Source organism: Melozone crissalis, unplaced genomic scaffold, assembly GCF_028551555.1.
Source record: "Melozone crissalis strain CALT ecotype California unplaced genomic scaffold, PUWL_Pcris_2 ptg000036l_1, whole genome shotgun sequence".
In the NCBI taxonomy this organism is placed as follows: domain Eukaryota; kingdom Metazoa; phylum Chordata; class Aves; order Passeriformes; family Passerellidae; genus Melozone; species Melozone crissalis.
In genome coordinates, this window is record NW_026535814.1 from 14,699,582 (window position 1) to 14,721,218 (window position 21,637).

Below are 21,637 nucleotides of genomic sequence, written 5' to 3' on the forward strand. Positions count from 1 at the left end.
AAATGCTGTCTTTCAGATTTTGCAGAATTTTTTTTTTTTTTTGGTTTTTCTGTCAAGGAGACTCAGAAATGCTCAGAGGATTCATGAAACAGAAAGGTACACAACAAAACTGCAACTTTGCTATAGTTCATCTGTAAGATGAATGGTCTTAATTAGGCAGCTTGAGGTGAGAACAAGTACAATTTTTTCTCCTCTGGTTAGTTAACCAGGGGTAGCTGAACCACGTTAGACCATGTGCCTTGATATTAAATTGACTGTCTAAAATTAGGCATTTTACATTCTATAGCTTGAGGACTGGGTTTCAGTAGCTGTGGCATTCATCAAGTAGACATCAGGCGTGTAGGAACTCTGTGGCAGTGAGTAATATTGCCTTGTGCATTTCTCACATGTTGTATATTGTATGTAATTTTAAAATACAGTTTCATGGATAAAAGATGTGTTTCATGTTTTACTTTATTGTTGTTATGGCTATTTTCTTTAGTGTTTGTCGGTCTAGTGTATGTAAACTTGGAGTTAAACAAGCTTGTAGCCTAAGTGCAAGTAATGGCATCAGGAAACGTGCAGTTTCTTAATTAGTAACTTTGTCTGATGTGGTGTTTCATGTTATTCTAATGTTTATTTTGTTTAATTTCTTGTAGGCTCTATGTTGAAGATGGCATCATGCCTTTACGAATGCCTTTGTGAAGCAGAACTTGAAAAATACTATCCCCACTTGGCTGCCTTTGGTGTTGAGACAATTGATGAGCTTGCCGAGGTTGCCCTGGAAGATTACTCCAAACTGGGGGTCCATGACATAAATGACCGCAAACGTCTTTTCCACCTCATTAGAATAATCAAATACACACAAGAAGAAGGCGCTGCAAACTTAAGCAAGCAGGATTTTCAACCACATGGCCTTTTCATTCAGCCTCAGGTGACCAAGTCAGGACCCTGCAGACAGCTGCGTTTCGAGTCCTTTTGTGGAGAAAATGATGGAACAGTTAAAGACTCTGAACCAGAGTTGTATCAGTCATCTGATTTCAGTGCCAGTCAAGAGAAGGACAGTGTGGGGGAAATGCTGGGACACATCCCACCACACAATCCAGAACCGATCAGATTAACTAGAAGAGACCTAAATATTGCTGGAATAGGTACAAAAAATGACCTGAGCTGTCCAACAGTTTCTGATGATATTGCTCCTCTCCTGGGCGATTCTGAAGTTCCTATTGTACAAAGAGTAACTCATATTTCAGGGTATAATTATGGACTACCTCATTCCTGTATCAGGTAATAATCACTCACCTTTATTTTGCTAATACTTCAGGTTAGTCATAATTGATTCTTTCTTAATTGTGGAGCAGAATCTGTGTTCCTCACCTCCAAATAAGCAATCCAAGCACTACAGAGCAATGCAAAGTCTTACAGGCAAGAAAGATATTAATAGGCATTTCCAACTCTCTGAGTCTTATAGAAGGAATCATCTGAATTTGACCAGCTGCTACTCACCAAGGTTGTCTAAGAATAGTCTTTATTGTCTTTCAGGATTTAAGGCTTTCTTTTCTTGGTATTTGAGCCAATCTTTGTCTTTCCATGGGACTATTTTTTTAAAACATTATTTTTCCAAAATACAGAATTGCCTGTTGTTAAATTTGTCAAGCTTTTCTTGGTAAAAAGGATACAAGCTTTGATGGCTATATTTGTTTATAAAGAAATTTATGAACTGAAGATTTAAAAGGAAGCAAAATGAATGCAGCTGGGAAGGGTTACAGACCTGGTGGTGAGAGGGATGCCTTGCAGCTGCTCCCTAGGCATGTGATCTGTAACTTCCATACTTTTCCCAGTGTTTGGTACTGAAGGGGCTGGGGTTATCATGAACCACTGGTAAATCTACCCTGGCAACATTTTTAAAGCAGTAAATATTTTTTTCCTGATTCACCACAGGCACGTACACCCCATCCCGCATAATACCAGTATCTAGCTTTTGCAATGCAGTCATGGTAGTTAATATGCAATGAAAAGAGGTAGTTTTATGAAGTTAGGTCTGGTCTGGGAAGGTTGTGGAGAAAGATTTGGTACAGGGAATGATCCATGGAGTTGAGGTGTCAATTACAGCTCCCACCTGGAGTGCATGTAGTCTGGAGGGATAGATGCTGCTGCCACGGTGGAAAAGTACTAAGCTGACACAGTAAGTAGAGCACTTAACTGAAAGGCAAGACAGGTTTATAACTCTCCTTAGCTGGAAAAAAAATTCATTCCCATCTTCTGGAGAATATATATTCCAATATATATTGACATCTGGGTGTATTCTCTGTCTCTTCTGGAAGATGAGCCAATGTGCAACTAAAAGGACAGGATTTATAATCTTGGCAAATTAAAAAATGATACATTATTAAACCTAATGCCTCAAGTAAAGGAGTTAAAGATTTTTAATCCTGCAATAGAGACATGTGCTTCATTGTTCTCTCTTTCCTTGTTCTCTTTTGCAAACACATTCATCTGTATTAAGCATTATGGCTCATCTCGTGGGCTTTCTGCATCCTCCTCCTGAAATGCCTCAACTTAATTTTCTCGTGTTTGGAGAGTTGTGCATTTCAGGCAGGCTTGGAGCAGCATGCTTACACTCAGGTTTGATTCCTGTTTTGCAAATGCTTAACTGCTTTGCTGAATCCATCCATTCCCATGGCACCTTGGGATTTGACCGCTGTGAAGGCTCACCTAATCTATGAGGAATATTGGAAAACACAGATAATATTTCAGATAGCAGAAGGACAAAGAGCTCTTTTAATATGTTCAAATTTATTTTAAACTTGCCCACAGCAAATAACTTGATTATGCAAAGACATAATTGTCCTTCTGACCTATTATTCAGTTAGATTTCTGATGATCTGTGTCATGACTGCTGTTTGACTTTTTTTCCTAGTAATGAAACATTGTTTTATTGTAAAATACAATTTATATTTTAAAAGAGTTAGTAAGAAATACAAACTTTGGGTTCAGCATATAGAATTAATGTGCATTCTATTCCCATGCAAAATAAACTCAACAAAAATGTTCCTCTGTACTAGAAAAAAATTATTCCTTTTTTCTTATTACTGAATCTCTAAATTTTCGGGGTTTTTTTTCTCCAAATACTGCAATCCTTTCTGCTTCAAGCTCTTAGAGCACAACAGGCTCTTGCTGCAGGTCACCAATTATGCCCTCTGGCACCAGAATTAAACTTCAGAGCTTCTGATCATTTGTTGGATAACATTTGGTGCCTAGTGATATGCATAAGCTCACACCAGCTTATGGAGCATCTTATTTCAAGTGTCATTGCTTTTCTTTTCCGACAAAAGAATTTTCCATCTAAATGCACAGCCTGATCCTGGACTGCACGGGAAAGCTGTACTAAAATTAAAGGGAGTCTAATGACAAATGAAGAATGCTCGTGTGGGGTCTTCAAAGACATATCTTGAGATTTAAATGTGCATCTCATGTGCTTCTGGGGAATCATGGAGCACAACAGCAATGATACCACAAGCATGTGGATGTTAATGAGATGTTGAGTAGCTTGTGGGTTACAGTTTGTTAGACAACTGGTATATATGAGTTTTCAGCTGCTACGCTAAGAGATTTTGGCATCTGGACAGTGTGGCAGAAACACTGCTTTTGGGCAAGTTGGGGCTTGATTATTTGAAATGCAAATCCAGGCTGAAAATTGTTACTGATTTGGCTGAAGACAGCTTGAAGAAGGGAGAGATATATTGAATACACTTTGGTTAATTCAAACCTATTCTGTTCACAAAATGCTGTACGCAGCAGGTTAATCAATGAAACATGAAATCACCTCCTGTGTATGAGGTGTCTGGAAGGGGACTAAAGTAAAATTGCTGAAACATCAGAGCACAACTTTGTTTATGGTCTAAAACCACATAACCCTTTTATGAAAAAAGACCAAAGGGGAGACAAGGATGAGATCAGTATTTTTCTTTTTTGAGCTAAATAGGAACATGGTGATACTATCTGATTTGCCAGTTTGAGTCATTTACTTGTAACCAGTTGGACAGTCTATAATGGGAAGAAAAGAGTCCAACGTGAGAGGAAGAGCAGCTAAGTATTGTATCTTTTCCTTTTCAAGATCAATTCATATTTTCGTTGTACATGATTAAGTGATTAATCATGAGTGCAAATAATTGCACAAGATTAAATTTCATTTCATTAACTTGGATATTATGTCAGCTTCCATCTCATGTTTGTGTACAACTGAAAATATGTCAGTCCAGCAGCAAGTACAGGAGTGTAGCTGTACAAACATAACTATTCCTTTAACAGAAATGTACAGGAAGCATCAGTCTGTTAAGGAAAAATAATCAGAAACTGCATCATGTAAAAATGAGATGTGTTATGGAGTTTTTTGATAGGCATTAAGAGCAGAAACATTCTGTGGTAAATGTAACAAATTCAGGCGTATTTTAGATTCTGTTGTAACTTGATTTTAAAATGTTGTAGATCCATTACTCCATTATTGTTGTAGATCCAATACTTTCGACAAAGAGACTCCATGGACAGAGAGTGACAAAATCAGAGTGTGTGTCCGAAAACGTCCTCTCTGCCTGAGGGAGGAGAGACGTGGGGAGGCAAATATAATCACAGTGAAAGATCAGGAAACCCTACTTCTGCACGAGAGGAAGGAGGCAGTTGATCTTACACAATACATTTTACAGGTAACATTCTCCATTGAAGGTTGTGTTTATGGGCCAGTCACTTGCATGGAAGGGTAAAGCTGGAGTTTCCATGAGGGAAACCAGAAAAGGGCTATTAGTATTTGTTAAACTGAAATGGGTGGTGGGCTTTTGATTTAGCTCAGAGTTGCCTATATTTGAGTTGCTTCTGATTTATGCCAGACTGTGCCAGCAAAACTGAGCCCAGAATTTTAAGGTCTAGAAGTATGTCTCTTGGAACTTTGTATGTGGCAAAATAAGCCCTCTGCTACATGCCATTGCTGAAGGAGAAGTGCCTGCGGATGGCTTTCCAGGTACTTCAGTGAGGAGTTCCCTTTCACTGTTTAAGCACTGTAGGTCTCTTTCAATGAATCATACATACCCTCATCCCCTCCCTTCCATTTTTCACAAATGCTTTTGAAAATGAAGTTCCCTTTTGTCTTTGTCTCTTAATCCCAAATACTTTGTGCTGTCATAGTTCAAATTCTCACTTGTGACTGACAGACAGCACCAGGAACAGAACTGATTGGTAGAGGCAGCAAGCTATTCTCACTCTGCTGAGTGTTATTTTTACAATCTGGGCCCTAGTAACAACTGTTTGAAGTATCTGGTAAAATTTCAGATCTCTCTCAGGCCCAGTTCACGTGCCACCTTTTACAGCGGGACACATGCTGAATCATTTCCACAGACCCTGCTTCTTTGAGTCTGATCTGGAGTGTGGGAAGTTTTGATTTTCTTGCTCCCTTTTGAGTTCAGACAATGTCGCTTTGCTTAGGAGCAGCTTCTTTCTTCTCTGGCACAAAACTTTTTAAGAACAGAGGCAATTAATCACAACTAAGTCACAAGTGAGAACTAATTTTGAGAGAGTCAAGAGTTGACTCTCAGTTCTTTTTACTGTTACAGTCTGACAGTACCTCTGTAGACTGATTCATTTCATGAATAGGTTTTCTTTAATTAGCTTTTTTTTGTTTCTTGTTAAAAGGCTCTGGCGTGTTATGCTTCAGAGTGACGGGAAATTGAGGCATTTTTGTTTTCTTTTTTTTCCCCCTACCCTGAATCTCTTGACTGGTGTGTTCCTACATGATTTGTGCTGCATATTAAGTGTGCTAGATCACTCTCTACCTAATCCAAAGCTGTATGAAGTCACTGGAAAGACTTTCATTATTTTATTTTACCTTTGAATGGAGTTGGAGGGGAAGTGAAACATATTCATGCTCATATAAAGATTATCTTTGTTTTTTAGCATGTTTTTTGTTTTGATGAAGTCTTCGAGGAGTCATGTACCAACCAGGATGTGTACATGAAGACAGCTTATCCTCTCATTCAGCATATTTTTAACGGGTAGGGCATCAGTGCTTACATTGGTTATTTTTTGTTTTGTTGTTTTCCAGTTTTATGTCTATGCCTGAATTTTCCTTTATGCGTTTCATCTTTTGAAATGTACCTCCATTTCACGTTTGCCACATGCCTTCCCCCTTTCAGATGCAATTTTGACAAAAGTAAATCAAGGAAAACTTTCTTCACGCTAAGTGACAAATCCCAATTACAGAAGGTGGTTAAATTGAACTCAATTGCAACAACGTGACAGCATGGTCAGGCTAGAATAAAAACACGTGCCCCAGGATTTCTGAGCTCTCATGTTCACTCTAACAAAGGCTCCTGTGTGGCAGAGCACACTCATCAGTAGAGAAATAGTGTTACCTCTTTCCTGAGACTACTGAGAAATATTTTTACATGTATTTGTACAGTTCACAAGGTAATAGAAATTATGAATAACCTTGTGATTTATTTTTGTTGATTTATATTTGCTTAGAGGTTTAATTGTAATTACATACTTCCTGATTAATGGGAAATTTATGGTGGCTTTACATGAGGCATCTTATTGCTATGCAAGGTTATATATATATATATTGAATATATACTTGAATATAATTACTTTGAGTCTTTGAAGGAAAATATGACATATCCATATTGAAAATTAACAAAATGGAGCATTCTGTTACTGAAAATCTCCAAGTGTCATCAACAGAGACCGAGTATCATGCTCTTGAGAAAAGGAAAGTGAGAACAGAGAATGAGGCTTGTATCTTGCTGTGCCGTAATCACTAAAGCCACAATTCTGCTGGTCCAGTAATGCCACCATTAGAAGAAATTATGTTATTTTTTTCCCAGCTTTCCCCTTACTTTTCCATCCCTCCTGCCAGCATTCATTTAATCTGACACCATGGTGAGGCCAGTCTGCAATCTAAACTGGCAAGAAATTGTTTGCTGTGATTATTGCAGCCCTACATTTTTACCCATTCCTCTGCCAGGAGTACTGAGCAAGGTGCAAAATCTTTTTTTTTAAAAGGGGCAGGGAAAGGAAAGGAAAAGAAAGGAAGAGAGCCAGCATCTTGTGCTACATCAGATCTCTACTTGGAAATCATTGTTAAGCATCCTGCATTTTCCCAGAGAGGGCAGCAGACCAAACCTCATTGCTAAGGGGCTGCTATAGATAGATACCAGCATTGCAGAATATTATTTAATAGATATGAATGAATCAGATGTCTCACTGAACACATATGCTGTCTTCACAGAGGCAATGCAACTTGCTTTGCGTACGGGCAGACTGGTGCTGGCAAGACTTACACCATGATAGGGAATCACCGGACCCCAGGACTCTATGCCCTGGCTGCCCAGGACATCTTTAGGTACCTGGAAGCATCACCATCCAGGAAAGAGCAGGTGGTTCTGATCAGTTTTTATGAGATCTACTGTGGACACCTTTATGATCTGCTAAATGGAAGGCAAAGGTATGATTTCCTACAAGCCTGTGGTTGTGAATCATTTGGTTATTGTTTGGAAATCATTTCCTGTTTTCATGTGATTACATTTAACATACTAGCATTTATAGTAAATGTTATATATTTAATTAGGGTTGTTCACAGGAGATACTTGGGGAGAATAGCAAGTTCTGACAGTAGATACTGTGACATTGATAGGGACTTCTGGTTTGTTGTTTTGGGGAAAAATAAGGACTTAGGTTTGAGATACAAGCTCAGGCTCTTGCTTACACTGTAATAAGATAATAGCTGAACATCCATGGGAAGAGAAACTAGCTTCTTGTGGCCAGAAGTTCCTGTCTTAAAATCATAGAACATTTTGAGAAGGAACCTTAAAGATCATCTTGTTCCCCCCCTGCTGCTCTGGTCAGGGACAACTTCCACTAGACCAGGTTGCTCCAAGCCCCATCCAACCTGGCCTTGAACATTTTTGGGCGTTGGACATCCACAACTTGTTTGGACAGCCTGTCATGTGTCAACCATTGTGGAGTCCTTGTCTTTCCCTGGTCAAGCATAAACTGTGGCTGTCCCTCCTGCTGTGCCAGTGGAGATTTGGCTCTTGCCAGTCCAGTCTCTGAAGATCCTGTTGATCTCCTAAGTGCTGGACTCTGCAGAGCCAGCTCTCCTTCTCCCTGGGCATCTTTGCTTGGCAGCCCAGTGACTCAGCCCAGCAAGCCTCTGGAGGTGGTGCTGAAATATGACTCTAAGGCCGTAGGAGCTGCTTTAAAATCCTGTGCAAAAGTCCTTAGAATATGAACAGAAAACAACTTACAGTTTGAGGACTTAGAGGAGCCTGAGAAGTAGTTTAAAGGGAGACAGGAGCTCTAACATGTAAACATGGTAATTTACTTCCCTGCTTTATTGTATTCTTGAACTAGCAGAAATGCATTGGTAATGTCTCTTTAGCAGTGAAATGTCAGTGATACTTGTCATAAATTAAGTACCTCTTCAGCTCTGGAAATAAATTAATGATAGCAGGGCCTCTCCCCTGTCAGTAGCCCTGATTGCATTTTCTCAGTGTCATGGCACGGACGTGTGTTTTCATTGCTGGTTTCTAAGATTTCAGAGATCTTCTTTTTTACATTGTTCTCTTGTCAGGCTTTTTGCAAGAGAAGATGGCAAGCACGTCGTTCAGATAGTTGGACTGAGGGAGGTTCAGGTGGATTCTGTAGATGAGCTGTTGGAGGTAATGTTTGGGATTTGTTCTTTGTCTTCTGCAGCCCAATTTGCTTATTTGTGAGGTGTGTCACAGAGATTATTTACTGTGTAGCACAAGTGTATGTTCCTGTTTAAGGCCCTGAAATTGGCAACCCCAGCGAGGCACCAAGGGGCTCTATTAAAAATGTCTTTATTCATGAAGCTGTTTCTTGTGTTAGCCACATGCTAACAAGCTGTCACTTCTGCTGCCGTTCCATAGGGAAAGATTCCAGAAGTTAAATAGTGTCCCAGTAAGGGACCTTGAAAGCTGGATATGTATTTTCTCCCAGTGTGGTGTCTTGTGGGTCTATGAACTTAGGTTTTTGTATATAAAAGATATGTGGTTTTTGCACAGAATATATAAATTTGAAAATTATTAGAAACAGACATTAGAAAATACTTAAGATTGAGATATTTTGTCTGAATTAGGATTAAAATGCTGCTTATGTGTGTGCATGATAACATCCAAGTAAAATTAAGATTTTTAAACAGTAGCTTAAACATTTTTAAACATTCACCAAGAACAAGGCTTCAGTTTTCTTCCCTACCTGGCTGAACTCTAAAAGGACACTGGCAAATTTTCTGTATTGTCTTGCAGCAAGCAAGCTGATTAAATCTACTTTCTATTTAGCCTGACTTTGCATAACTTAATTCTTTTTTTTATTTTCATAAGGTAGTGTCAATTACAAGTGCCTGATACTGTAACTGGCTCATTAAAATTGTCATAGTGTTGTCCACTGATATTGCACTCAATTTAGTTGTTCATCTTCCCATTAACTCCAAGCTTCAGGATACTTCCATTAACTCCAAGCTGGTGATACTTCTGCAAGTTAGGGTGCAAATTTACTACATGGTTGATTTGCAATTCCTTGGTATTATCACATCCCACACACAGAAGAGCTATTAAATTACTTAATTTTTACACATATCCTGAGGGGGAAAAATACTTTGTTCACAGGCCCTTTTGAACACAGAAATCTCTGAGTCACTGGCTTGACTCAGAACTTCTGAGTATTCTGCAACAGATATATGGAAATATATCATATGGAGCTTTGAATGCATCCCTGGTTAGTCACTACTCATTGATGTTGGCTTTGATTCAGAAATTGTCTTCACGTAGCACTCATATAAAGCTCAGAAGCTGCAGTGGGTGGTTTTGTTGCTCATTGAGAACTGGCCACTGAAAAGCATGAATAATTCACATCTATCAGCTGAGAATGTATTGATTTTGCTGGGCAATATTTTGATTTGTTCTTGCAGCTAGAAGCAAAATTAATGGCTTTTCTATGAATGCCCTGCTGCAGTCAATGTTAGACTTTCTGCAACAGTCCTTAAAAGTTTTCAAAAAAGAATTATCCAGATTTGTATCTTGAAGGAGCCTTTATCCTCCTGCCTTGCCTTCCTTCCTTGTTTTCTTGTTTCACTGTTTTGTTGAGAATAATTAATCTTTTAGTTTGTTCCTTACTCTGGCATAATTTTTTTTTTTTTAGTTTTGGAAATATAGAAAGGTTTTGGCAGTTCATAAATTTGTATGTGACTTTCTGGATAACTGTACTCATCTACTACATAAGAAAGTAAAATTTTAAAAGAACACAAAAAATAGTCAAACTCATAAGTCTCTTAGATTGTATCTGTAGTACTAGAAAAGTATGCCAGCAATATAAGAAAGAATTTCATTTTATAATTTTAATATTTTGCAAATACAAGTGAGTGTGTGCAACAGATTGTTACTAGCTGTGCAACTCTTTAAGCAGTGTAGCTCTTTAAGCTCTGTAGTGTCACTACAAACAAGTCCATGCACAAAGCTCTGAAAGAAATATTGGAAGGGATCCAGTCTACCTCTACTGCCTTCCACCAAATCTTAAGGCTGTAGTGCACCTTCCCTCACAATGTTTCCTCACCTTAGGAGGACAAGATGTCTTTCTCAGAGATTGTGGTTTTATTTACAATTCATTTGGATTTTGTCCCCCTTATTTTGCAGGTGATTTTGAAGGGAGGAAAAGAACGTAGCACAGGAGTTACTGCTGTCAACTCAGATTCCTCTCGGTCTCATGCTATCATCCAAATTCAAATTAAAGACACAAGCAACAGGGCATTTGGGAGGTAAGACTGGAAGCAGAAGTGTTCAGTGCTGATGTCAAGCCCAGGGACATCCAAGAGACAAAGAGGAGGTGTTAGTGCGCAAGTGTGAGTTAAATTAGAAGACGGGGTTAAAAGAGACTACAAAAAGTTCCACAGTCCTTTCTCTGTTTCCAAGGAGAATGTTTTAGGCACATCTGCAAGAGCTTTGTCAAAATTGTTCATAAAAATTTCCAGTGAAGGAGTTTGACAATCAAATCCATCCCCTCATCTTCAGTGTTTAATTTGGCTAAAGGTAGACACCTGCAGTGTACTTACCCACATGTGAACTCACCACCTTTGAAGTCAGTAGAATGAAGTTGCCATTTCTGAGATCCCTGCAGTAAATTATGTCAGGTGCATTTGCCCCTCAAAGCATTTCTGTCCTGTAATTGACTACAAAGGGAGTGTGGGATGACCAGCCCAGGTGGAGATAATTCCACAACAAATGTTTGCCTTTGGCCAGAAGAATCAGAGTACCTCACATAAACATCCATGATAATTTGAGTGTGTGACTCTGATGCTATCTGCAGCAGACAGAAAGAGCAGTTTACTTGCACTTGTGGCACCCACTTTATGTATTCAAAAATGAATTGTACCTCTTTCAGTCATCTTTTCTCCATAGTAAACAACCTCAAGAAATAGGTCTGAGGAAGAATGTCTGTGCATCTGCATTACTGCCAAGTATCACAAAATCCTGCTAACACCTCCTTCCATTAGCTACCACACTGTCTTCTTTCCCAGGATCTAATTTTGAGCATAAGACAAAATGGGGGGGCCACAAACACTGAAGAGAGCAAAAGATAGAACAGGCAGGCTTAGAAATAAAAGTATAGAGGTTTATGTAGGTGTGGCATTTGAACTGGGGGGGGGGTTGTGTGTCTGAAAGGGAGGTGGAGCTGAACTGAGGGAAGGGTGCCAAGATGTGCCGATAAAAAATGTCAGGGGTGTTACAGAAAAAGAGAAAGGACAAAGACAAAGATACAGTGCCACAGTCAGTACAGCAGCTGGCACCCAGAGCTGGGGAGTGTGAAAGGGAGTAATGGAGTTCTGTGGAAAGAAACAGCAGGGATCACTGAAAGCTCAGTGTATTGCTACACTGGAAATTTCTGTTGTCCTGAATTTCCATCTGACATGGCAGTTGTCTGTTTTACCTGGAAGGACAAATCAAAACATTTACAATTTCTTGTAGCCCTGTTCTTAGGAAACTACACACACAGTGATTATCTGGAAAGATGAATGTGTTGTACTTTACAGAGCTTATCCATTAAACTGTGGAGCACTGTCATCGCATGTAACTACACTTTATATTATTTAATGTTAAGATGCTCTGACACGGTTCCTGCTCCTATGCTTATTTTGGTATCTCAGATATTTCCAATGGATGTTTCCTGTTGTTCAAAAGTAGTTATTTCTAATCACTGTTCTAATGCCTTGTGTTTCAGCCTGCTGGTTTAATAAAGAAAAAAAGAAGAGGGGAGAAAAGCCCCTAAGATAAATGCAACTTTGTTTTTTCTAGGATATCATTCATTGACTTGGCTGGCAGTGAAAGAGCAGCTGATGCCAAAGAAAAGGATCGACAAACAAAAATGGAAGGAGCAGAAATAAACCAAAGTCTTTTGGCAGTAAGCTACTATTATGTCTGGGGAAAGTTTTGTATTTAATTACTAGCATGTATTTTAGGATAAAAATGAACCACAGAATAATGTATGCATGTATTCCATGGAGAGGAAAAAATAACCAAGGTACTAAGTGTGTTCAGTTTAATACGTCTCATGACTGAAAAACAATTTAAGAAGGAAGAGATATCCTTATAAAAATTAAGTATTTTTAATCTGTTCTTACTGCCAGGCAGGCAAACATAGCATGGACAATGTTAGGTGTAGTATAAGTGTCCCACATTTAATATAGAAGGTATTGGCCCTTCTAAAGAATACTGGCTTGGAATTGCCATGTTTGTTTAATGAAAGCATATCTGTTCCTGCCAGTTATTTTTACCACTTAGGCTTCTCTTTCAAATCAGGAATAAAGTACTTAAGAGCATAAAAACGATCAATTTATGTGTGGGGAGAAAGGAACAAGAAGAAATGCACTCCTGAGGCAAAGTGTCTTTTTAAGTGTCCTTAGTCAGGCAAAGAGGGACAAAGGAGCAGAAAAATGCCATCTAAGATAAAGCAGAAGTGCCTAAAAGTGTAAATGCTGCAGAAAGGTTTACACCTTCTCTAATGCAAACAAGCAGGGCTCCGTGGTGACTGGGGGCTTCTCTAAGCCAGGCTGAAGGTGATTTAGGTTCCAGGGTAGGAGCCAGCAGAGCAGAAGTCTGCACACAGCTGTACCTCTTAGTGTGTTGTAAATAGGAGGTAGCTTGCTCTGCTTTGGGAATGTAGATGCTCTTTTGCACAGAGGCTCTTCCTGCACTGGAATATTAGTATTTGTGCTGGGGAGGTAGCCTGAGAAGTGAATGTGTTTCTGTACTTCATGCTTTCTTGAGTACTTGCTGGTGAGTAACTGAGTGTCATGGGGAGTTGGTACCTCTATAGAAAGAAGTCTGATCTTGAAGGTCTGCTCCAGCCTAAACAATTGTGTGATTCCTGAGAATCCTAAGCCCATGAAATTCTTTTAAAAGAAACTGTAAAATCAGAGTCTGTACATTTTTGGTATTGTGTGAAGCTAAGAAGATACCTGGACAATCAACAAGTAGTGACTGAATTAAATATAAAAAACAGCTTTGGGTAAATCTTTGTAACCTGCAACCTGTAAAACCTAGCTCTGGCCTCAATGATCATAACACTCTGTTCAGACCTTTTAACCCATGAAATCTCAAGTCTGCTGCTGGTTGGAATATTCATGTTTTCAAGTGGAAGACTTTCAGACACTGCAACTATGAGAGCCAAACTAAAGAATTACAATAGTTTAATCTCTTACTTGTTACAGGTGCAGTTTTTGATAAAATGCTGTGAAAGTGAGAATAAGTGTCATTTTCAGTGGGAGTTTGTAAAATGTAGAAAGGCTGTAAATGCTTGATGGCAGTATCACCATGACAATACAGTAATCTGCTATCTTGAGAAGAAAGAAAATAAGAGAGGTAGCTCAAAAAGCTCTGTCCTTTGGGTACACCTGCCCTGCAAGCTGCAGCATAGTCTAGGCTACACCCAGTCTGGCTTCAGACTAGCTAGATATAGTGCAGGCAGCAGCTCTGTGGGGCTCCATGTGTGCTCAATGTGTGTGCTTGCTCCTTGCATCTGGTGCTGCCCACGGGGCCATCAGGCAGGGCACAAATTGACCTTGCAAGGGACAGCACATAGTAGGAGTCAAAGTGACACAGGACCTGGGTAGGCTTGGTTTGATTTTGTTCAGATCCTTGCCAGTGCATGACTGATCTGTTTTCCTCTTCTGTTTTTTCCTTCTTTTGGTAGCTAAAGGAATGCATTCGGGCGTTGGATCAGGAACAAGTGCATACTCCTTTCCGGCAAAGCAAGTTAACTCTGGTAAGATGAGCAGAAAGCAAGAGGAGAGGTTTCCCTGCTGAGGACAAAAATAAGCAAAAAATCAAATAAATAAATAAATAAATAAATAAATAAATAAATAGATGGCATAGTTCAGTAACTTCTTCCTCTCTTGAGGAAGAGAGCAAATGCATAGCTTTTGTAAATTTTAATTTTAAAGGTAATCGCAGAATTAAAGTCAACTGCCGATTTCCTCCAGCCAACAGTGGGGACTGGCATGGGAAAAAAAGAAACAAGCCAAGAGCTGAAACCAAACAAAACCCCAAACACCACCGTCCAGACTCATACAGAGTTACCATCCATCTTCCCACAGTCTGAATACAATCCTGCATCTTCTATTCAATTGCTGTCCTTGGAGCTTTCATCAATAGTTCTTTACTTCAGTTGTAACTTTTGCTTTATTCCTTAAACCATATTGGCACCCTTGCAGAATCTGAAACTAGGGCTTGTTTAGAGCTCTAATTAATACCTGCATTCATTTTAAACTATAAATAAATAAAGGCAAGAAAAACTAAGACAAGAGGACTACATTTATCAAAAAAATTAAAAAGCCACTACCTCATGTTGAATTTCTTCTGTAGATGTTGTTCATTTACAGGATGTACAGGAGACATGAACTACTAAGAACCCAATTTCTTTTTCCTTCAAACTCTAGGTGCTGAAAGACTCTTTCATTGGCAATTCCAAGACATGTATGATAGCCAATGTTTCACCAAGCAACCTAGCTGCAGAGCACACCCTGAACACTCTGCGATATGCTGACAGGTAGGAGGTGAAGCTCAGTTCTTGCCAGGGTGAAAATCACAAAGTAAAAAGCAATGTGTGATGTTTGCCATTACATTTTATTATAGTTGAATTGAAAAGGTTGATTTAGGCAAGAAACAGAATCTTTAAAAAGCTAATAAAATAGTTTCTTTTTCCAACTCTTATGTTTTGTCTTAAATTTTTTGGGTCTTGTAAGTACTTTCTGATGGCTGCCTTCAGTGATGAAAATATCACTGTGTGCCCTGTAACTGCAGGATTACTGACCTTAGCAATCAAAAGTTTTGATTTAGTTTTGTATTTTGATTCTACTTAGAATGTGTCGCCCTCCCTCCTACAGAGCAGGAAGTAAATTACAAGCTGTGCAATGCTGGTCTTAAAAGGACAAGACACAGCTTGAGGGGCAAGAGGAGCAGAGGGAGGGAGCAGCTGAGGGTCAGGGTGGTAGGCAAAAGGGTGATACCAGTCAGTCATCTCTTCCAGCTGTACTGCTGAGTCTGATCCACGAGCAGACTCGCCTGAGCTATGAAGCCCCACTGCAACTACTTCAAAAGTCCTGCTTTGAGCCTTGTGGGACTCTGTGATGTGCTGTGTAGGACACTAGCTGGTTCTGCTGCATTATAATGTGTGGAAATGCACTTGCACTGAAACTGAGGTCATTTCCACTCACTTGACCCATTTTGCACTGCTCAAGGAAAAGCTTAAAAAGACTGCCATAGATTTTTCCAAAAGTCCAGGAATTTTAGCAGAAGGGTTTTGATACCTGTGAAGATCAGAGACAGAAAACAAACCACGATGTTGAATTCAATATTTAGTCTTAGTATGTGATAGCATTAGTTTGTTCTGAAGACGCTGTTATTTATCTGAAAGCCTGACATCTTCTAAATCCAGCCTCTTTTTTACAGGGTCAAAGAGCTGAGGAGAGGGATTAGATACCCTGCCCCTGTCACAAAAAGGCGTCGTAAAGCTGGAACTGTATCTCCAAGGCTTATCCCAGGCTCTCCCTTTTTGCCACCTGGGGAAAAGAGTTCTCCAAAGAAAGTGAAGCTAGGCCTACAGCATCCCTCAAGTGCTGCAAAACCAAAGGCATATCCTGCAACACTCCAGCCACCTGGTGTCCCTCTTACCTCTACCCCCAAGGGAACTGGCAAAGGACATGCCTACATAGAAGATACCAGCACTCCCTGCTTCCACCACACCACCCCAGTTAAGGGAGTCCTAGAAATAACACATCCCCTGAAGAAAAGTTACCTATCCCCCCTCCCTGAAAAGAGTTCCTCAGTGGAGGATTTCATTGCCAAAGAAGAGAGTGGCCAGCAAGACAAGTATATGCAAAACAGAACACCTGTCCAGTGCCTGAAAATTCAGACAGTGCAACCTCTTCAGAAACAATTTGTTCCTAATGACGATAATTCCTCTGGAGATGGCAATCTCCAAAGCGAACAGGAATGGGGAAATACTTTTGCTAAACAGTCTGTTGAACCGTGGACATATCTGCCTCCATATCAGAAGGAAAGGGAAGAGCATTTACGTCTTTATCACCAGCAGTTTCAGCAACCCCCTATTCTAAAGCAAAAATTGAACTATCAGCCCCTTGAAAGGTTTTTAATGCAGTACAAGCCTGAGGAGATTCAATTGAAGCAGGAGCTGAGCCTACCTCCAACTGAAGGGCAGAGCAAAGAGTGGATACAGCAGGAAGATCTGGATGACAGTGATTTCAGTGAAGATTCTTTCTCACCTGTCTGTAGTCAAAAGAGTGTGAAAAGAGAAAATAGCAGCAAATCCAGTCAACATTCATTTTTCCTTCATGAAAGAGAGCAAGGAACCGAAGAGGAGCAAAAAGGCCAAAAGCGGCAGGATTTATTTTTTAAATATTCAATACCCACGGAAGATCACAGATTAGATGACAGCTGGGATTGTAGTGAGGGCCGCTCAGCAGTAGAGGAACCCATTAAAAATGCAGGCTGCAGCAAAACTCCTGCAGACTGGAGCTATGACTTAGCTGAATTCCCTCCCAGCAATACTGCAGAAAAACCTTACTGTCTGCAGGAAGATCCTGCTTGCAGCTGGAGAAATGGCAAGGACTTCCTAGCTGATCACAAAGAGAACAAGTCCAAACACAAACGTCTTGTTTACTCCAGTGAAGCCACCTTAACTCCAGAAACAGATGCTTCAACCCCGTGTGTATCTCCTGTATTGAAATCAGGAACTCCAGAGTGCAAAGAGTTTGATCTCCAGCATGAGGAGAAGGAAGAATCCACGTTGGCTAAAAAGGCTACTCTTGTAGGAGGAGATGTAAATTGGAAAGCTCAAAAAAATGGAGTCAGCCACTACGTTTCCTCCAGTTGTTCCTCAGACTTCACCTCTGAGCTCATGACCCTGCCCCAGGTGTCATCTCTTGATGGTGAGGACACAACTAAAACAGAGAAAGCAACTTCCAACCAAGAGCAGCCCCACAGCGAGAAGCAGGTGCCAGACAGTGACACCCAGACCAGCTTTGAGGACGAGGGCTGGCAGTGCACCAGGAGCAGATCCATGACTGACAGCATGCTGGAACTGGCGGAGCAGCCCGGCCACGGGGAAAGGCTCTGTGCCCTGCTGGGCTCCTGTCAAGCCAAGAACAAGAACCTCCCACCCACCTGTGGCCGTGTGAAGCCGTGCTGCTGCCACCTGCGATCAGTTTTGTCCAAGCAGGGGGTCCGGCGCAGTTTGTTTCTTGAACGTGACCCGACAGAAACATCCACAGCTGGATCCCCAGCTGGATCCGCCGTCCCCGGGCCAGAGACCCCCTCTCAGGAGAGCAGCCGGCTGCAGCAGCCCAAGCCAGGAGCGAGGAATGAGGACCTCACCCATTTTGAAGACCCTGCCAAGTCATCGTTCAGCAATAAGGAGACAGGGTTGCTTAAAAACAAGTCAAAGCAGAGTATTTTTACACAGGAGACTTTTGCTGCAGATGCAGGATTTGCAACCAAAGATAATAAGCCAATAGTAAATGCAAAATGCCCCTCACAGCTGTCCAGCACCTGTTCTCCACGTGCTGCATCAGAGATGGGGAAACGGCAGAGGGAAGCCCTAGAAAAGGCACAGTAAGTCTTGCTTATCATGAAGTTTGTAGTGAAACTTAGGAAATCTGGACATGTGATACATTTGCGTTTTTTTGTATGTCATACTCCTATGTACTTAAAAAACCAATAGGTAATCATTCTATTAAATAATTATAAGATTCATCATAATTTACAGTAATTATCTTAAAAATATATGGTTGCTTTTATTTAGAGATATTTTAAAATCTCACAGGAAGCCAATTATTATATTGTTCTAGGATAATGCTAGAGGAATAACTATTATAATACAAACTGCATTAAATGGCTTACTATAAGCTGTAAAGTACCTAAAATATATCAAAACCTTCCATCAAGAATCAGGTTATAGCTGTTTCATCAATGAAAAGAAAAGCTGCTAGGGCAGCTGAACAGTCACTGAAGATGTAGATATAAAGCTTCTGAGTACTCTGAGCTGCCAATGTCAGCTCCCAGGGACTGGGCTGCATTCCCTTGACTGAAAATACATTTTTGGTCAGTGGAACTTGCTCAGAGGAATCAACACAGCACTGCCTTCCTGCTCAGCCTGTTTCTCACTGGAATTACTTACAGACTCATGGCCATAAACCATTTCACCTATTGATTAGACACAATAATTAGTTGTGCTCCTTGATTCTCCTACAGTGAAAAGCAGTTGTGTGCTGCCTGTGCTGAGGAGGGGCTGTGGTCACTCCTCTGTGAGCAGCCCTCAGTCACCCAGCTCATCCTGAAGCCCACACCAGTGCAGTCCAGTGCACTTCATGGAGCACTGGTGTGCCCTTCCTGAGTGCCAGGGACACAGGACAGCAAGGCTTCCTATGGGGTATTCCTCTTTTTGAAGGTTTATTGAGGCCAGCTGTGATTACAAGCAGTGATTACACTACAGGCTGTGTAACCAGTGTGTGTTTTTTGTTAATCAGAAAGGCTCTAATTCGTGCTCATCAGCAGCAGCTGGATGAACTGGCACACCTGTGCTTCAAAGAGGAGTGCTTGATAAATCAGATGTCAGCAATGGTAAGTGTTTCAAATTATGGTTTTGGTGGCCATTGAGCTTGCATAAATTAATCTTAGAGATTATTAACTTGAATTGGTGATGTGCTGCTCCTTGTCAGTTCAAGCCCTTCTCCAAGGCCTGTCTTAGTCCTGGGAGAGGCCTCTCATTTTCAGTGCCTGCTGTGGTTGCCACTCTCCACTCTGACAGGCCCTTGGGGAGCAGGAGATAGATGGGCCAACCCTGAAGCCCTTGTCTCTGATAAGAGAGCCTTCCCTTATCTCACATCAAGGGGCAGACTGTACCAGACAGGCCATCTGTCCCTGTGATGTTTTAGTTCTTACAGGCTGGGACAAGGAAGCCAACCCCACAGAACAGAGCCCACCCCTAGGGCAGGACACTGGTGGGATTTGGCTCTTCCCTCTGGAAGCCTCTTTGCCTCTCACACTGCAGGTGTGCCAACAGCCTGGGCCTGGCTTACTCCAGTGTTCTGACCACTGTGGCTTGTGCCTCACACACTCTTGGCTTTGGTTACTCAAGTGTTTCTTGGCTTGTCTTTGCCTCAGATGACAGTGGTGTACCCTAGACCTAAAAACTGGCACCTGCATGGTCCCACTGCTACCTAGGCAATCCCAGTTCTCTGTTTCTCCTGTATCCCAACAGATGCCTGTCACACCTATGTGAAAACCCAGACTATGAACATTTTCCAGTGAGAACTCCTGCCTTCCCAGTTCCCTCTGCTTCTCAGTAAAGCCAAGCTCCATTGCTGCATTGCATTATCAAACCATTTCAATTCCTGTCACAGTTCAGATCTGAAGTACAGGGGACTCTTCCCTCAGGGACTTTGGAGTGAGGCCACCATGTGGCTTATTCACTGTGACTTCAAGCTGCATATGCTGTTTTACAGATAACAAACAGGTCATAAAGCATCACAGGAGACATAAACTGTATTAGTTTTGTGGCAGACAATGCAGTGAAACAAAGCTATCTTTCATCTTCTTAATTTTTTTTCATCTTTGAGATTGTTCTTCTTAAGTCTGTTAGTCACTGAGCACCATCTCTCCCCCTGCATTTATTTGCCCCTTGTAGCAAGCAGTTATTTTCAGGCTAGCAGAATTTTTACAAGCTTGCCAGGCCTCCCAGCAGTGCCTGAATAACATACCCTGTAGTTTTATTTCACAGCATGACCTTTTTTGGGTAATGAAATGTGCTTGGGCTTCATGCATCAGCTTCTCTCCTTCCATTTGCAGATGGTTTCAACTTCTCCAGCCATGAAACTTTGTCTGCAGGAGAAGCTCCTGCCAAGATCAGACGCACACTGAACAAAGCAATATTTAAAGTGTTTAAGAAAAATATGCCACAGCAGCTGGGCTAGTCTTCATCGCTGTCCTGATTTCCCTGCAGGACAGAGATGCAGTGCAGGAGATACAGCTGGAGTACTGCCAAATAAGCTTTTGCATGATTGATTTTCATACACAGCAGCTGAATTTCCCAGCCCTGGGGAAGCTGACACCTCCCAGCTTCTCTGGCACAGACCTGTGAACAAAGGCACCAAACTACTCTCAGCTGGAGAGCCAAGCATGTCCAAGTACTCCCTTACTAATACAAGCCCTAGTTAAAAAAGGATGAAAACTCTAGTTTTAATCAAAGTTCCATACTGGTTTTTATCCATGTGGCTATGAAAGGTAGAGTTCCCTGGCCTGAGGCTGGGTACGGTGCTAGAATTGCTCATGGCAGACCTGCAGCCATGCCCCCTGACCTGATGGGACATAAATCCCTTGCATTTCTCAGGATTGGGCTATAATGTCTGATCCATAGTGGCCTAACTCACCATTTATTTTCATAATTGATAAATTCAACATGAGTGGTGTCAGGAACAGAGTTCAGTACATAGTAAAACTGGATGACCAGTCCCGGTACCAAACCTTTGAAAATCTAACCAGAGTAAAAGAGTGACAGCAGCTGCTTTATTTTTAAGCCACTACATGAGCTGCAATTTCACTAACAGATAAAACTACCAGAGTCAGTGAACCTTGGTATTTAGAGGCACTGACCTTTGTCTGTGAGGGCTGTGACTTAATAAGGAAATGCTGATTTAATCTACTAGTCTGCAGAACACTTTTACGTTCTGCTGCAGTGTAAGAAATACTCTGATTTTTTTCAACCTACTGATACTGTTCCCTACTGTTTCCTTGTGCTCTCCTTGCCAGGATTTTCAGAATTTCATGGCCACGCTGGATGAAATCTTGGTGCTGAAGTCAAAGTGTGTCCAAACAATGCGAGCCCAGCTTCAGCTGTGTTCAGCCTCCCCTGGCACTGACAAACCACTGCAAACACGTCCATCCATTTAGACCTTTGCTTGCACATGCACTGGAGCAGCTTCAGGAAACGCCAGCCAGCACTTTGCTACACCTGGTGCTGCAGAGTGTGGGTGGTAGGGGATAGGTTTTGGTTTGATATGTTTGTGACTAGCGTGTGTTTT

The 21,637-nt window shown here is 41.1% G+C and overlaps 1 protein-coding gene across 1 annotated transcript; it reads left to right on the forward strand.

Moving 5' to 3' along the window:
- Positions 1-652: 652 nt before the first annotated feature.
- On the forward strand, positions 653-21,506 carry KIF24 (kinesin family member 24). The gene is made up of 12 exons (XM_054283521.1): positions 653-1,266; positions 4,493-4,682; positions 5,923-6,020; positions 7,256-7,471; positions 8,600-8,687; positions 10,680-10,801; positions 12,336-12,441; positions 14,233-14,304; positions 14,978-15,087; positions 15,990-18,170; positions 19,085-19,178; positions 21,366-21,506. The coding sequence occupies exons 1-12, from the start codon at positions 653-655 to the stop codon at positions 21,504-21,506; spliced, it is 4,032 nt and encodes a 1,343-aa protein (XP_054139496.1).
- The last annotated feature ends 131 nt before the right edge of the window (positions 21,507-21,637 follow it).

What these genes read in the sequence shown, in the direction of transcription:
- KIF24 (XM_054283521.1), top strand. Translation starts at nt 653, where the DNA reads ATGGCATCATGCCTTTACGAATGCCTTTGTGAAGCAGAACTTGAAAAA. An exon ending in AGCAACAGGGCATTTGGGAG is followed by an intron (nt 10,802 to 12,335) that starts GTAAGACTGGAA and finishes TGTTTTTTCTAG; the next exon opens with GATATCATTCATTGACTTGG. An exon ending in GGCAAAGCAAGTTAACTCTG is followed by an intron (nt 14,305 to 14,977) that starts GTAAGATGAGCA and finishes TTCAAACTCTAG; the next exon opens with GTGCTGAAAGACTCTTTCAT.